We start from the raw sequence: 18,234 nt of genomic DNA, 5'->3' as shown, positions 1-18,234 counted from the left end.
GCACCTACTTTGTGCCAGGCACCAGGTAGACATCGGAACACACATAATCACCCAGAGGCGGATTATCCAATAGGCAAGGTCAGCAAAGTGTTTACCTTGCTTACCAGATCACCCATAGTGAACAATTTCACATTTTTTCACCACATCAAAGATTCTGCTTCTAGGTATGGCTGGCATCTGTCTCTCTCCCAACCCTACAGCACCTTCCTACAAAGTGAAAGTCTCTTTTCAAATTTACAGTCCCTGTTAGGGAAGGATTACCCAGTAAACTTACTTGTGCTCACTTACTAATCTGTAGTGCACAATTTCACATGGGATTCACTGCATCAATCACCGCCGTCCTGTAATTGCAGAGTGGTTCAGTCCTACAGCGTTAAGACGAGCTTAAGTTGATATCTGTTTCCTAGCACATTAAAAAATGAGCTCAGATGACACATACGATTGATTATGTTATTCCATTCAGATTTTAAAAAGGGAAAGAGATTCTGTGTGATTTCACACTGAGCTAATTTTCCCAATAGGCAGAAGAAAAAGGTAATAATTTAGTTGTGACAATATCATAATATTCCTACCTAAAAGAACCACAGTAAAAGAAGAGTCTACTGAAACACCGCATTCAAAAGGCTGTTTCCTTTTATGATAATGGAAAAGGTATTTGTTTCATTATGATGACATTGTAACTGATTCCAATGTCTTGCAAAGAAGACAAAAGTTTTTCTTTTAATTGCGCACATAGTAACAAATAACCATATAAAGGTAATGCATGTGCATTAGAAAATAGAAGGGCAATTAATTGCCATCTTAAGTGGTAAATACTCTCAGAAACTATTATGAATCTTCGTCTTCCCAATGTCCAGTACATATCCCACCACCACCGCCAGCGCCATCACGTTGATTCCAACCTGTGGTGACCTCATGTATGTCAGAGTAGAACTGTGCTTCATAAGGTTTTCAGTGGCTAATTTTTCAGAAGTAGATTGCCAGGTCTTTCTTCTGAGGTACCTCTGAGTAGAGTCGAATCTCCAACCTTTTGGTTAGCAGCTGAACACATTAACCGTTTACACTACCCAGAGATTCCCCAATACATATTAGGTGCTCAAACAAACAAACAAAAAGATAAGCAAATGAATTGAGTTTGGCCATTCTTAGACCTACTTCATCAATCCAACCTCTGGTCACGTTTCTTCCATTCCTGTCTAAATGCCTGACTATGCCCTACACAATCTGTTCCTATGCCAGATTCACGTTAGTGTTTAGCCCAGGTAGTTACCTCACCTAGAATGTCCTCCATCCCTTATTCTCTGTTAAGCCTTTTCCAATTAGCTTTAGCCACACTTTCTTTTCTAAATACTGTTGCACAATTATTTTAGTATTTTGTTATTCTCGAATCTGTTTTAAATGTGCCAGAGTTATGCTCTTAACTAGACCATCTACAACCTGATCTCTACTTACTTCTTTTGGAAGACATCATCAGGCAGGAAAAAGACGGCAAGTAGGAGAGCTGCCATCTAGTCCTGCTAACTTAATAGGAGGTGGGGTAAGTCATTTTCTTTTCCTAGGCCTCAGTCTTCTCATCTGTGAAAATGGAGGGCATAGTACCTGCTCAACCGTATCATGAGCATTGTAAGGACCCAAATAAAAACAAAGATGACATCTGCAAAACATTATGCATAATTCGTACCTTATGGAGTGTAGAATAGAGCCAAGATCAGAGGTGGTGGTTGTTGTTAGGTGCCATTGAGTCAGTTCCAACTCATAATGACCCTATATACAACAGAATGAAACACTGCCTGGTCCTGCGCCATCCTCAAAACCATTGTTTAGCTTAAGCCCACTGTTACAGCCACTGTGTCAATTCATCCCATTGAGGGTCTTCCTCTTTTTCACTGACCCTCAACTTTACCAAGCATGATGCTCTTCTCCAGGGACTGATCCTTCCTGACAACATGTCCAAAGTATGAGAGCATTCTGGTTGTACTAGAATTAGGATCAGTGGAGAGCTTCATAAATACTTTTAGATTTATTTGATAATGGTTATGTTGCTTATAGGCATCTCATTAGTGAAGGATGAATTGTTCTTATTTTAATTCTAATGAAAATTACCATTATTTTTTGCAGTGACAAGTAGGTGATCTGGAGCCTGTACCAAGGGGGATGAACAGTCAGCAAATGTTTGATAAATACTGCTGTAGAGAACCTCTTGGAATACAGTTTTGCAATTTTTTTTTGGTAAACTTATTGTCATTGTGTTTCTTAAACTAATTCTTGTTTGTTAAGGTTTTATAATTCATTATGGATTGAATTATGTCCCACATACCCGTGAATGTGATCTTGTTTGGAAATTAGGGTCTTTGAAGATGCTCTCAGTTAACATGAGGTCGCACTGAAGTAGGGTGGAACTGCTCCAACATGAATGGTGTCCCCGTAAAAGACATGAAGAGACACAGGCTCACACACAGGAAGAACACCATCTGACAACGGAGACAAAGGTTGAAGTGATGCACCTACAAATCAAGGAATGCCAAGGACCACCAGCTGTCACCAGAAGCTGCAGGGAGGCATGGAATAGACTCTACCTCAGAGCCCTCAGAAGGGATCAACACGGCCAACATTCTGATTTTGAACTTCTAACTTCCAGAACTGTGAGACAATAAATTTCCGTCATTTTAAGCCACTTACTTTGTGATATTTTGTCACACCAGCCTTAGGAAAATAATACATTATCCCTCTCAGAAATCATCAAAAATTACATTCTTATTCACTTCCCTTCTATTACCTAACTTGTAACATTATCTTAACTTGAATTTTGATCCCAGTACACTAGCTTTTTTTTTTTTTTAGAGATTTACAGGAGCCCTGGTGGCACAATGTTTAAGAGCTTGACTGCTAACCAAAAAGTCAGCAGTTTGAGTTCACCAGCTGCTCCTTGTAAACCATGTGGGGGGGGCAGTTCTACTCCATCCTATGGGATCCCAATGAGTCGGAATCAATTTGATGGCAACAGGTTTGGTTTTTTGGTATAGATTTACAGGAAAAGCAGGGCAGGAATTATTATCCCCATTTTATGGGTGAGAAATCACTTTAATGAGTTTGAAAGTCCCAGAACTTGGAAGTCACTGAATCAGAACCATAGAGCTCCAAGGTATAAAAGATGAAGTGAAGAGGCAGAGAGATTGCGGATTGGAGTATATGTCAAATGTAGGCCATTTAATGTTTAGCTTTTCAGGTCTTTAGATTTGGTGAGCTAAAAGGTTTAAATTTTTGTTTAAAATGAAATTCTGGTATTATACATCAGTATTCATATACATTTCCCCATTCGCTCTAATCTGTATAACCAAGAATTCTGTATATGGTAATGAATGTTTAGCCTGCCTATGCTACCAAATGGATCATGAGTTAACTTTCTTGGCATAATACTAATTTTACTAAAGAAAATCTCCAAATACACCAGGTTAATAAAGAGCTCTGACATTGTGTGATAATAAATTGTAACTTAGTCAACTTTTTAAGATTACAAAAACACTTTTTATATAAGTGCTTGTTCAAAGCACAAACAAAAACGAGGGGGGATTTTAAACAAATGGCATAATAGTTTTATATGAGTGTCATTTAAAAAATTATACACCCATTCATATCGACATGGTTAGTGTCTTACTTATCTAGTGCTGCCACAACAGAAATACCAAAAGTGGTTGGCTTTAACAAAGAGAAATTATTCTCTTATAGTCTAGGAGGCTAGAAGTCTGAATTCAGAGTGCCAGCTCCAGGGGAAGGCTTTCTGTCTCAGTTCTGGGGGAAGGTCCTTGTCATCAATCTTCCCCTGATCTAGGAGCTTCTCAGCTCAAGGACCCCAAGTCCAAAGGATTCTCTCTGCTCCCGGTGCTTCTTTCTTCATGGTATGATGTCCCTCTCCTCTCTGCTCGATTTTTTTATAGCTCAAAAGAGATTGACTCAAGATATAACCTAATCCTGTAGATTGTATCCTGCCTCATTAACATAACTGCCTCTAATCCTGCCTCATTAACATCTTAGCAATAGGATTTACAATACTTAGGACGATTACATCAGATCACAAAATGGTGGATAACTACACAATACTGGAAATCATGGCCGAGCCAAGCTGACATACATTTGGGCGGGGTGGAACACAGTTCAATCCATAACAGTTAGGTTCCAAAGACCAGATCATTATGTGAAAATTGGCATTACGCAAAAATGGAGGATGACCACATCAGATTACAAAATGGAGGATGACTATATCTTAATGTAACTGCCAAATTACATCATTAAATAACGCAATAAAATACATTATTATATAACTGACAAACCACTGAGAATCATGACTCAGCCAAGGTGACACACAACCTTAGCTGTCGTAGCCAGTGTTACTCTTGCTTTGCACCTTGGCGTTCATTACTGCCAGAGGTAGATCATTAATGATTGAAATAGTCAGATAGTAATTTTTTTTTACTATTGTCATAAATCCTAGGCATTAGTGAGCTGAAATGGACCGGTATTGGCCGATTTGAATCAGACAATCATATGGTCTACTATTCTGGGAAGGATAATTTGAAGAGGAACAGCACTGCATTCATTGTCAAAATGAACATTTCAAGATCTATCCTGATGTACAATGCTGTCATTGATACGATAATATTCACACACCTACACCCACTAAACCCACTGCTATCGAGTCGATTCCGACTCGAAGAGACGCTATAGGACAGAGTAGAACTGCCCATAGAGTTTCCAAGGAGCTCCTGGTGGGTTTGAACTACCAAGCTTTTGGTTAGCAGCCATAGAATTGAACCACTGAGCCACCAGGGTTTCCATACACCTACGAGGAAAACTATTATTCAGTTTATGCACCAACCACTAATGCTAAAGATTTAAAAATTGAAGATATTTACCAGCTTCTGTGGCTAAAGAGCCCTAGTGGCACAGTGGTTAAAGAACTCAGCTGATAACTCACAGGTTGGTGGTTCTAACCCACCAGCTACTCCACAGGAGAAAGATGTGGCAGTCTGCTTCCTTAAAGGTAATAGCCTTGGAAACCATGTGGGACAGATCTACCCTGTCCTATAGGAGCAGTGTGAGACAGAATCAACTCAACAGCAATGGTTTTTGCAGTCTGAAATTGATCAAATATGCTATCAAGATGGATTGGTAACTACCGGTGATTGGAATGCTAAAGTTGGCAACAAAGAAGAAGGCTTGGTGGTTGGAAAAGATGGCCTTGATGATAGAAATGATACCAGAGACTGCATGATAGAATTTTGCAAGACCAAAGATCCATTCATTGGAAATACCTTTTTCAACAACATAAACAGTAACTATACACATGGACCTCACCAGATGGAATATACAAGAATCAAATTGACTACATCAGTGGAAGGAGATAATGGATAAGCTCAACATCATCGGTCAGAACAAGGCCAGGGGCCAACCGCAGAACAGACCATCAATTGCTCATATGCAAGAGCAAGTTGAAACTGAAGAAAATTAAAACAAGTCCACAAGAGCCAAAGTACAGCCTTGAGTATATTCCACCTGAATTTAAACACCCTTTCAAGAACAGATTTGATACACTTAATACTAAAAACAGGAGACCAGATGAGTTGCGGAATGATATCAAGGACTTCGTACCTGAAGAAAGCAAAAGACATTAAAAAGAAAAGATTAAAATGGACGTCAGAAGGGACTCTAAAACTTTCTCTTGAACATAAAGTCGTTAAAGCAAATGGAAGAAATGATGACATAGAAGAGCTGAACAGATTTCAAAAGGCAGCTTGAGAAGACAAAGTAAAGTCTTATAATGAAGTGCACAAAGAACTGGAGTTAGAAAACCAAAAGGGAAGAACACGGTCAGCATTTCTCAAGCTGAATGAACTGAAGAAAAAAATTCAGTCCTTGAGATGCAATATTGAAGGATTCTATGGGCAAAACGTGGAAGGACAGAGTAAGCATCAAAAAAAGATGTAAGGAATATACAGAGTCACAGCACCAAAAAGAACTGGTTGACTTTCAACCATTTCGGGAGGAAGCATATGATCAAGAACCAATGGTACTGAAGGAAAAAGTCCAACCTTCACCAAAGACACTGGGAATAAACAAGGCTCCTGGAATTGATGGAATACCAATTGAGATGGTTCAAGAAATGAACGCAACACTGGAAACACTCACTTATCTATGCCAGGAAATTTGGAAGACAGCTACCTGGCCAACCAAGTGGAAGTGATTCATATTTGTGCCCATTCCAAAGAAAGGTGATCCAACAGAATGAGGAAATTATTAAACAATATCATTAATATCTCACACAAGTAAAATTTTGCTGAAGATCTTTCAAAACCGGTTGTAGCAATACATCGACAAGGAACTGCCTGAAATTCAAGATGGACTCAGAAGAGGATGTGGAATGAGGGATGTCATTGCTGATGTCAGATGTACCTTGGCTGAAAGCAGAGAATACCAGAAAGACGTTTGTTATATTGACTATGCAAAGGCATTCAACTGTGTAGATCATAACAAATTGTGGATAAGATTGCAAAGGATGGGAATTCCAGAACACTTCATTGTACCCCTAAGGAACCTGTACCTAGACCAAGAGGCAGTCGTTAGAACAGAACAAGGGGATAGTGCATGGTTTAAAGTCAGGAAAAGTGTGCGTTAGGGTTGTATCCTTTCACTATACTTATTAACCTGTATGCTGAGCACATAATCTGAGATGCTGGACTAAGTGGCGCAGCCTGGTTGGAGGAAGAATCATTAACAACCTGTGACAAGCAGATGACACAACCTTGCTTGCTGAAAGTGAAGAGGACTTGAAGCACTTACTGATGAAGACCAAAGACCACAGCCTTCAGTACGGATTACACCTCAACATAAAGAAAACAAAAATCCTCACAACTGGACCAATAAGCAACATCACGATAAATGGAGAAAAGATTGAAGTTATCAAGGATTTCATTTTACTTGAATCCACAATCAATGCCCATGGAAGCAGCATTCAAGAAATCAAACAATACATTGTATTGGGCAAATCTGCTGCGAAAGATCTCTTTAAAGTGTTAAAAAGCAAAGATGTCACTTTGAGGACTAAGTTGTGCCTGACCCAAGCTATGGTGTTTTCAATCGCCTTACATGCATGGGAAACCCTGGTGGCATAGTGGTGAAAAGCTATGACTGCTAACCAAAAGGTCAGCATTTCAAATCGGCAGGCGCTCCTTGGAAACCCAATGGGGCAGTTCTACTCCGTCCTTTAGGGTCACTATGAGTCGGATTAGACTCAAGGACAACGGGCTGGGCTTGGGTTTTACATGCATGAGAAAGCTGGATAATGAATAAGGACGACCAAAGAACTGACATCTTTGAATTATGGTGTTGACAAAGAATACTGAATATACCATGGACTGCCAGAAAGACGAACAAATCTGTCTTCGAAGTACAGCCAGAATGCTCCTTAGAACTGAGGCTGGCAAGACTTCATCCTATGCACTTTGGACATGTTATCAGGAGGGATCAGTGAGTCCCTGGAGAAGGACATCATGGTTGGTAAAGTAAAGAGTTAGCAAAAAAGAGTAACACTCTCAATGAGATGGATTGGCACAGTGACTACAACAATGGGCTCAAAAGATTGCGAGGAAGGTGCAGGACTGAGCAGTGTTTCATTCTGTTGTACATAGGGTCACTATGACTCAGAACCACTTGACAGCACCTAACAACAGATTTTTTTACCATTGTCATAAACGAGAAATGTCAGATAACTAGATAGTTGATAAGTGAGGAGTAGGTGTATTTTGTAGCATTATTGACATCACTGGCCGAAGATACACTAGAATTTAAACAATGTATTTTATATACTATAAAATTTTGTAAGCCATGATGTATATTATTTATGGTTTTTTGTAAGCAGTTTTAAAATGTCATATAAAAATACTCATACATGTTTTTTACAATGTGATTTAAAGTACCAATGTGGGATGAGACCCATTTTGATTTAGAACTTACATGTATCTAATAACATTAATTTTATTTAAGCACATGCAAATAGGTACTTGAAGGATGAAGAAGTTTAATAACCTTTAGCAAAATTAATTAATATGCCCCATGTTGTGTGAAAGGTAATCATCCTGCTTGGTGTATTTCTGTGTATGATGCAGGTTCTAAGAGTAGTGGCCTAAACAGATGTATAGACCTGTGCTGTCAGATACGGTAGCCACTAGCCACATGTGGCTATTTGTATTTAAATTAATTAAAATGAAATAAAATATAAAACTCAGCTTTACACTTGCACTAGCCACATTTCACATGCTGAAAAGCCACATGTGGCCAGTGGCTACTATATTGGACAGAGCAGATATGGGACGTTTTGCAGAAAGTTCTATTAGACAGCAATTCCTTCTCTTGTTAGCATAGGTCAACAAGGTTAAGAAGGATTCCATGTGCAGGGGAAAAGAGTTCAGAAAAATTTCCCAAATTAGCATTCTCTTGCTCTGTTTCTAAATACTTCTATATCTTACACACACACATACACAAACACACACACACACAGCTGAGTCTTGGTCATGAGAAATAATCATATCTTTATATCTTTCATAGCGACTGCCTTAATATTGGTGAAACGAATCCTGAATCTGCCACTTGAAGGTGACTGTAACTTAATGACTAACTTCAAACGGTGTTCACTATTGCAATGACAGATTTTCCACCAAGGAGGATACACTTTTGACTGCATGGTACTTTATTTAAACACACATATATACAATGTTGACAAAGGAAAATGCTGCAGAGTTCAGCACAGTGGCTGCATGCATTGGTAGGGTGGGCAGACTCTGGTTTCATAGTATGAAATATGGGTTGCAAAAGAAGAAAAGACCAGAGAGCAAGTTTCACTTCCCATCACCACATAGAAGGATCTTCAAGCCTGTAAAACATAAGAAGCAAAACATGTAAGAGAGGCTTCCCAACCTCCAGGGAGGCTAGCAAGAGTGAGACATTCAGTTCTGAACTGAAAGATGACCAGAAGGTGTTGATAAAGCTCCTGTTGGCATTCTAAATAGGAGCCCTGGTGGTGCAATGGTTAAGTGCTCAACTGCTAACCAAAAGGTCAATGGTTAGAACCCACCAGCTGCTCCATGGGAGAGAGATGTGGCAGTCTGCTTCCGTAAAGATTACAGCCTTGGAAACCCTATGGGGCAGCTGTATTCTGTCCTACACAGTTACTATGAGTGGGAATGGACTCGACAGCTGTGCAGCAGGTGGGCGTTCTAAACAGGAGGCCGTTAGAATGTCAAGATGTGAGACGGGGGCATAGCATGTGTAGTTTCACTACATAAATCAGTCTCAGGCAAATCTCTGAGGGAGCATTTAAAAAGGCTTTGTATGTATCAAACAAGGCAAAGAACTCTGTAATCTTTCTGAAGACCAAAACTACAGGAATAACTCAAAACTGTAACAAGAAAGTTCTTGTTACTCCATCCTTTGAATACACTGCCTTGTTTTGCCATGAGCCTTTTTATGTAGTAAGATGCTATTTATTTATAAAGAACCCTTTTTAATAAAATAGCATTCACAGGCAACTTCAAGCTTGTCAAGTTTTGTCTCATTCTAACTGTACATAGTTGAGGCTGTCAATCAAAGTGCAATTAACTTTATTTCATGAACTAGCCATGTGATTTAAAGCCATAAAACAAAAACCAGCGAGGTTCTAAGTAGGGCTGGATTGTTATTCTCCTAAGCCTGAGTAGATATAGCTGAACCTAAACTTTTTACTGTGACAAACATGATATGCATGTCAATTATTGTTTCAGTGTTTAAAAACAACCCTTATGAATTTTCCACCTGTTTCTCTTGTACTTTGTTGTAGTCCAAGAATCTGTAAACATTTGCCATTTAAGTCTAGGCTGGTACCTCCAGGGGCAAGAGTACTGGAGTTTTACTCCAGTCTAAATCATAATTTCCCTCAGAGAAAACATCAGAGAACTCTACACTTGCATCCTTTTCCCAAGCTGACCATTTCATTCGAGTACTGAGGGAGGGTGGGTAGGATGGAAGGCAGATGGCTCAGTGGGTCCTAGTATTCTCTAGGGAAGACCCCAATGAAGAGTGACACCCAAGTCACAGTCAGTGAGCAAGTGTTCTAGTGACCTCTTCTGGGGAACTTGGTCCTTCACGTTGTAGAGCTTTGAGTTAAAGGCAGGCAAGCTACCACAGAAGTGGACAGACCATGTGCAGTGTGACCTTGCCAGGGGCAGAGGACAGAGGACCCAGGAGGGTTATGAAAATTGAGGAGAAGCACGCTCCTTTTGAGCAGTACTCTTTATCCAGGAGGCACCAGCGAATCCTAGCCCAACGCGTAACGCTTAGATACTGGCAAGTACCTCTTGCTAAGATAGTGCCACACTCCGAAGAAAGCCCCAAGGTTACAGACAAGCTCCTAAGGATAATACTTCATTCAACATGCATTCATTGAATGCAATATATTACTGTATGAAATCAACTGAGCTAAAATATAAGTCAAAACGTAAACAAGAGCACCCCATGATTCATCTACAGTTTCAGGTACAGCCACGGAGACTGGAGGAAGACCCATCAGGGACACTTCCTAAGACATCTAGACATTCAGCTCAGAGTATAAAAAAAGATGATTCCAGCTAAAGCTGGACAATTTGTCATTTCAGTTTAAGAGTTAGGGACTCCTCCAATTCTAACAAAGTTAGAAATGCTATAAAGAGTAATTTCTGAGACAAAAGTTGCTCAAATTTAACATTTTCAAAAGGGCACCTAATAATTTGGCTTGAAAACATCTCCCCACAGATGTTTAGAGAATCACAAGTGAGTACATGAAAAGACAGGTCCTCCCCACTCCAGTTCCCCATTTCTGCCTGCCCAAATCCTACCTAGTCTTGAGACGCCATCCCAATGCCTCCCCACTGTGACGGTATCTCTAATTTCCCTTCGCTTAGCAACTCAGGATCTGCACTAATGTCTGCATCACAAGCTTTTGCTTACCTAGTTCTGGGGACGTTTTCTGTGCTCTCCCTCATCAAGAGGTCTGAAATCAGTGTATCAGGGCTAGATCGTTTTCCGTACCTTAAAATTAAGGGGAAGAAAAGTCTGTTAAAGCAAATTTGGAATAGCCATTAAAATCTATAGAAAAAAGGAGTTTCCCATCTGGATTATTAAACCTAAAATTTATTTTCAGGTGATCTTTGCCAACAAATAATCTACTAGGTATATGGAACATACATTATCATAAACACATACAGATGTAATTTCATAACTAAGTGGCAGGAAATAAAAATGCATCTGAGTATGATTTTTTAAATTTCTACTATAAGTAAATTAGACACAGTCCTGGTTCACAGAGCAGTTTAAATCTTAATGAAGAGATCAGGTGGGGTTTTAGAATCAGCGCTAAAAAGGAAATCAGCAGACTGACGCTCTCTCTAGAGGCACCTGTGTCTCTAAATCTCAGGGTCCTCATTTGTAAAAACAAAATCATAATTCCTGCTTAAATCAGGGTTTTGGGAAGACCCAATAAGAAATGTGTGTCACAATGCTTTGAAAATGATAAAGTGATACACAGATGCAAGCTACTACCGTTGACATGCATCCATTGTTACGGAATCTTAGAGATTCTGGGTCTCCTATATTCCATGTTTATTTGGGGTTCGCAAAGCTAAGAGCATTCTCTGATACTATCTGTGGTTTTCACCTGTCCTGTAAATATAAAAGAATCTTACTGGTCCATGGAAATATGCTTGATCTTTTTCTCCTGTGGCAAGATATGGATAGAATAAAGGAATGCAAGGTTATGTTTACCTACCCTGCTGGTGTATGCTACATGCTCCGTTCCAGGTGAGTAACTGGTTTTTCTATCTCAGTCTCAATCTCTCTCTCTCTCTCTCACGTGCAGATATGCACACATGCACACACATACACACATACACACATACACGCATGCGCACACACACACACAAACACATATGGATTGCTAAAGGTTGACCCTTCTTTACCAAGCTGCACTTTTTGAAGAGGTTTTTTTCCCCCCATTCCCTAAAAAGGCATTGGTCACCAGCAGCAGGACCTTTCACAGATGAAAAACTAGCCTAGCAGGGACAGATTAACAGGCAAAATAGCTGCACAAAGCTGACAGGAGGTGCACTCTAACTGCATAACCAACACAGTTAACTCTAAATTTTTGGTAAGCATTTTCCTGTTCTTGCTCCTTTGCTGAGGCTCGTGGAAAGCAAAAGCAAAACAAACTCTGCTGGCACCCCATCATTTGTAAGATTTTCTCAAAGGTTTTCTGGGGTTGTGATATCAAACTGTAAGCAGCTGCTTATACTTACTCTGCCCAGTTGATTTTACTAATATTAAAATCTTAAAAAGAAAAACCCGTTGCGTTGATTCCGACTCATAGTGAGCCTATAGGACAGGGTAGAACTGCCCCATAAAGTCTCCAAGGAGCACCTGGTGGATTCGAACTGCCAGCCTTTTGGTTAGCAGCCGTAGCACTTAACCACTACGCCATGAGGGTTTCAATTAAAATCTTGGGCACCCTTAACTCATTTATCTTCATTGTGCTCCAGTAAGTGAAAGAAGTGGCAAATATTATCTCCAATTTACCAGTCAAGAAACTAAATCTATAATAGCAAGATTTGCTCAATCATAAAACAAGTAGCATCCAGAGCAGCGTTCACTATTCCTCCTTCTCTAATTCTGGATTGCCCTGTTTCTCCACTATGCTCTAACTTTCAAAGATTGAGTCTCAAGGACAATGATTCTCAACCTGACTGCACGTTAGAATCGCCTGGGGAGCTTTTTTAAAAATTGCCAAAGCTCAGCCCACCCCCTAGCGATTCTGACTTAATTCATCAGGGGTGGAGCCCAGCATCAGTATATTTTAAAAGCTCCCCAGGTGATTCTAACGTTCAGCCAGGGTGGAGAAACACTCATCAAGGGCAGGGTTTCTCAACTTTGGCCCTACTGACATTTTGGGCCACATAATTCTTTGCTGTAGGCAGCTGTCCTGTGCACTGTAGCATCCCTCCCCTCTACCCACTACATGTCAATAGTACCCCTCCAGGTGTGACAAGCAGAAATGTCTCCAGACAATACTAAATGCCCCCACCCCCAGAGGAGTGGTAAAATTGCCCCTGGTTGAGAAAAACTGATCTATAGGACTGTGTAGGAGTCCCTGGGTGGTGCAAATGGTTAAAAATGCTCAGTTGCTGACCAAAAGGTTGCAAATTCAAATCCACTCAGAGACACCTTGGAAGAAAGGCCTGGCAATCTAATTCCAAAAAATCAGACATGGAAAACCCTAGAGAGCACAGTTCTACTCTGAAATACATGGGGTCACCATGAGTAGAAGTCAACTCTATGGCTTCATGGCTCCTGGTTTTTTGAGGAACGTGTACGCAAAATATGGTAGATTCACACTCTAGAAAATCAGTGGTATAGGCAGCCAATGAATATAGCTTAAAATAATTATTAAGTAGAGAAAAGGAAGAAGGGAAATGACATCTTACGAGAGTTTTTTACCAAATTAAAACATATATTCACAAAGTGACACAGTAATTTTCCACAGCACATACATACTCAAGAATATACGCCAAACACGTTGAGTGGGTGTCTGTGATTCGAAGGCACTGAAAGCGCAGAAAGGAAAGGAAGGGTACAGACTGTGAGCATCTCACGGGTTTTAAGAAGGAACTTATAAGGACAATGAGACAGTTAAGCCCACACATCTCTGCTAAGTGAGGGGTATTTTTGTGTGTGACATTAGGAAAAAAATAAATCAAGAAATTCCTGAGGCCAGCCCTCCACTTTCTGGTGGGGCTGTACATAAAGAAACCATCATCTAATTTCCTGGAGGAAACAAAGGGAACATGGTACACTATCTATTCGCAACCTAACATTTGCTCTGGGTGAAGGCACTCTAGACAGGAAACTGCCTCGGGGAGGGGGTAGGGGGGACTTGTTCCCATCTAACCTGCATCCCTTCCCGTGAAACTCAAGTTCCTTTCTCCTTATTTTTTCCTTATCAAAGGTGTTGAAGAGATCACATCATTGATGGTGATGACAATATTCAAGGAAAATTAATAGGATGGCTCCAGTTCCATCACCCCTAAAGCAAAAGCAGTCATGAAATGCCCTTAGTTTCATGATCTGTAAAATGGACATAATTATACACACCTCAAAGTTCTGGGTAAAAACTAAATGAGATAATGCCTAAGAAAATATTTTGAAATGGTAGAGCTTTAAACAATGGGAAATGGGCATCACCTTGGAAAAAATAAGTTCCATTGTATATAGTGCGGTAGCTGAAATAACCAATAAAGGTTTAGCCTAGAAAAAAATAAGGCAGTGATTTAAAAGACAAATCTTGTTATTTGTCAAAGTTTGTTTTGTATGATAGCATAAGCAAGAATTTGAAGCAAGGAGCTTTTCTGGAAAGTCTATTAGGGTACACAATGTTATTGCTTTTCCCTGATTAAAATGATCAGATTTCAACAGGTCACAAACCAACACTATTTAATTCTGGCATTTCTGTGTATTCCTAATAACTATATAAATATATAAAGCTTTTTCTAAACCTTTTTGGGATGTCATACTCCTTTTTGATGAAACAGAAGAAAAGAAATTTTTATTTAAATAAAATAAATTCTCCCCCGTTTGGATCCTTTCCAAATATTCCCTGATTTGTAAACAGTGAAATTTTGGTACCGAAAGTTAAAAAAAAAAAACTTTATAAAACATAATCTAAACATATTAAGTAACACTAATGCTTTGAAGGGTTTATCCCACATAGCTTATTAAGGCGTTAAAATAAGATATTAAACGATTTATCTGTAAGGGGTACCAATTGTGGAAACAATTTTTAAATTCTATATTATCTGTAGGAACCCTGGTGGCCCACTGGTTAAAGTGTTCAGCAGTTAACCAAAAGGTCAATGGGTTTCCACCAGCTGCTCTGTGGGAGAAAGATGTCCCACGCAGTCTGCTTCCGTGAAGATTACAGCCTTGGAAACCCTATGGGGCAGTTCTACTCTGTCCTATAGTGTGAAGATGAGTCGCAATCACCTCGAGGGCAGTGGGTTTGGTTTTGGTATATTATCTGTAAAATAGTTTGGCTTTGCCATCTTGCTTAATATTCAATGCTGAGAGTGAAAAGGTGGTATTCAATTTTGGCTTTCTGGGGGTTCTTAGGAAAATCTTAGGATTTCTCAGATTCCTTGGAAACCCGGATTCATCCTAGAGTGAGTAGATCTATGTAAGTTTCTCCTTAATAAACTATCAGGTGAGCACGTTCTTTACAGAAGTCACCTGCTGTAAAATAAGCAAAGTTTCTGCACCTCAGATCCACTGGTTATATGCTAAATCTCTAGTTATAGGGACTGAAATGCTCAAGTAAGGATCTGAGACTGCAAAAAAACACTGTACAGAAGGAAAAAATGATACCTCTCTTGGTCCTTTCCTAAGTATTGTCATTCAATTTGGCCCAGGCAGGTCGGAACATCAGGGAGTGTCTTTGGCAGCAAGCTGTATCCTTGTGCTTTATTTGTTTGTTCATGTGTTTGCTGCTTTCTAGACACTCTGGTCACCCACTCTGGTCACCCTCTCCCTTCCGCACTTCCCTAGAGCACTCCTGCCTCCTTTCACGGGTCATTTTCCCATCCAGGTTTCTAGACAGACCCCCAACGGCTCTAAGAACAATAAAAGACGAGGGAGTGGGTGGGAGGAGACCGCCAGCCACACAGCCTGGGGAACTGGAATCTGTGGGTAATGAATCTGTGACTGTAGTTGCAGCCTGGAAGTACCCAGTTTCCTGCACAAACATTTACTGAGCGCTGAGGATTTGTCTGATACTGCCCTGGCCTTAGTACGCTGCGAGGTAAAAGAAACGGTCCCTGTCCCTTAAGATCTCCAGGGTCCCAGGAATACAGACCGGGCAGGCCCCGAGTCGGGTCCCGTCGAGCTCACCCACCTCTGCCTGGTGATGAGGTTGATGTAGTGCCGCAGAGCCGAGTAGTATCTGGCCAAGTCCTCCGCCGGCGCGTCCTCGCCGGGGTTGTCCGGCTTGGAGGGGTACGCCTCGACCAGCGCGCCCAGGCACACGAGCAAGGACAGGGCAAGGGTCAGTCCGGACAGCCCCAGTCGCTTGCTACCCAGCATCTGCGGGCACAGAAGGTGCGGGGGAGGGGCTTCAGAACTGGGGGACACTATCCACAGCACCTCCTTCCTCTGCCTTCCCGCACCTCCCGCTGCTAGCAACTGCGACCCGCAATTCCTCCTCGACCCAGCCCCGCAGAGGGAACCCGAGCGTGGCGAGCACCACCCTGCCGGCTCAGAGAACAATCTGCCCTGGCCTGGCCCCTCTACTCCGTCCGAAAACTCCGCGCAACTTAGCCGCAAAGCGCAGGGCGACGAGTCGTGTGGCGAGAGAAGTAAGTTGGAGGGCCCCCCGTGCCCGTTAGACGCTTTTAAACAGAAAGAAAAGTTCTCCCTGCTAGGTGAAAAACTATCATTTTCCTACCCTCTACTACTCCAAATCTCTGTCGGAGAAAACTTTCTTTTCTCTAACTTTTGGTCTGCAGGAGGCGTCCTCGACAGTGGTGGCTGAGATCACCATGGGGAGGCAGGGTTTTTGTTTTTGTTTTTGTTTTGGTAAATGGTGGGGGTGGAAGGGAGAGAATTGCTTGCTGGCACCAAAGTCATTGCCTTCAAGTCGATTTCGACTCAAAGCGACCCTACAGGATAGAGTAGAACTGCCCCGTAGGGTTTCCAAGGAGCCCAGATGGTTTCCAACTGCCGACCTTTTTGGTTAGCAGCCGAGTTCTTAACCACTGGCTGGCACAGCAGGTCTCAATTCGGATCCCGAGGGTCCCGGGGGTGAAAGGGCTCCCCAGTGCCCGGGATTCCTCTGTTAGGGCGCTACCCAGCAAACCTCCCTCTCGCGAACCACCCTCTGGGCTTCCACGAGGCGACCCTGGAGCAGACCGCCGGCTGCTCTGGGTTGGGGGTCCTGTGTTCTCCGTTTTCTCCAAAAACTAACCCAGAGGGACCACCCAGCCTGAAGGGCCCGGAAGAAGGGAGGATGGACAATCACAGGGGACCCAGAAGAGGAGCAAGTGGAGTTTAGCCGCCGAGAGCGGCGCGGAGAGGGCAGAGCGCGGCGCGCAGAGCTGGGGACCCGGGCGCGACCCTCCCAGGACTCCAGGGATCGCGGAGGTTGAGAGCGCACCCCGGACAAGTTCGCCCGCGCTCTCTACCCTCGGGTGCGGGCCGAGCAGGTGGTGGTACTCACGGTGGCGGGCTGGCGGGCGGTCGGGCGTGGCCAGGCGGTGAGTGCTCTGCAGTCGGGCTCGCCTCTCCGCGGGATGAGAGCTGTCTGGTGGGGTGTCGAGAGCGGGTCGCAACAGGGCTTTTATGGCACTCCCTCGTCGCGGCAGGAGGGGCCTCGGGCAATCACGCTCCAGTGACTCCCACTCCGCCACTCCCCCCCCCCCCCCCGCCGCCGACTTCGAGTCGCGGAAGGAGGGGGCTGGAGCCGCAGCCGCACGAGCGTTGGCCTCCGGAGCCGCCCACGCCCCAACGCCCCGGCTCCAGGCCAGGTCCAGGAAAGGCGAGCTGGGCGAGCGCACGCGGTCCGAGGGCGCAGAGGACGCCAAAGCTAGCCCTGCGCTCCCGCGGCGCCTCAACTCCGCTTCCCTTTACGACCGGCCTAGTTTTGCCAAGATCTTTGGGCAAGACATAGCCCAGGTCACCTTTGTCGCCTGTCCTCGGGACCACCAGCAGGCGCCGGGGTAAGAGACACTTGAGTCCCCTACTTGGATGGAGCATCTTCGGGACCCGCGCCGGGCACAACTTTGTGCGCTTTCGGAGGGAAGCAACTTGGCGCACATTGTCCCTCATTTATCCGGCAGGTCGGAGGCGGCTGACGGACCTACCCAGCTAGAGAATCACAAACACCGCTCCCTAATGAGCTAAGAACGGACTTCCATGGCTTTGGCCCCCTTCCCCAGCTTGTTTTTCTGGGAGATTAGCCCTTCCCAAAGACTTGCCCAAATGCTGCGAGCCCGGCTAGGTGAGGACCTGAAAGACTGTGGCTGCTAAAACTCTTCAGGGGCGGAATACGGTAAATCCAATTCCACCATTTGCTGGAAAAGTGCCACCTTTCCAGTGTCTGAAGACTCCTTAAAGCGCGATCAAACAAAAAAGTTTGGT

General features: G+C 42.7%; 1 protein-coding gene across 1 annotated transcript; it reads right to left on the bottom strand.

Annotated features, from left to right (window-relative positions):
* Positions 1–8,747: 8,747 nt before the first annotated feature.
* Positions 8,748–17,437, bottom strand: NPY (neuropeptide Y). Its single transcript, XM_049893832.1, has 4 exons — positions 17,315–17,437; positions 15,995–16,182; positions 11,011–11,091; positions 8,748–8,923 (listed from the first exon to the last, which is right to left on the bottom strand). Exons 2-4 carry the CDS (start codon positions 16,180–16,182, stop codon positions 8,899–8,901), a joined length of 294 nt encoding a protein of 97 aa, XP_049749789.1. The 5' UTR covers positions 17,315–17,437; the 3' UTR covers positions 8,748–8,898.
* Positions 17,438–18,234: the final 797 nt, after the last annotated feature.

The sequence above is a fragment of the Elephas maximus genome, chromosome 8, assembly GCF_024166365.1.
Source record: "Elephas maximus indicus isolate mEleMax1 chromosome 8, mEleMax1 primary haplotype, whole genome shotgun sequence".
In the NCBI taxonomy this organism is placed as follows: domain Eukaryota; kingdom Metazoa; phylum Chordata; class Mammalia; order Proboscidea; family Elephantidae; genus Elephas; species Elephas maximus.
Note: the sequence above shows the minus strand (reverse complement) of the source record. Positions and strands in the feature narration are given on the sequence as shown.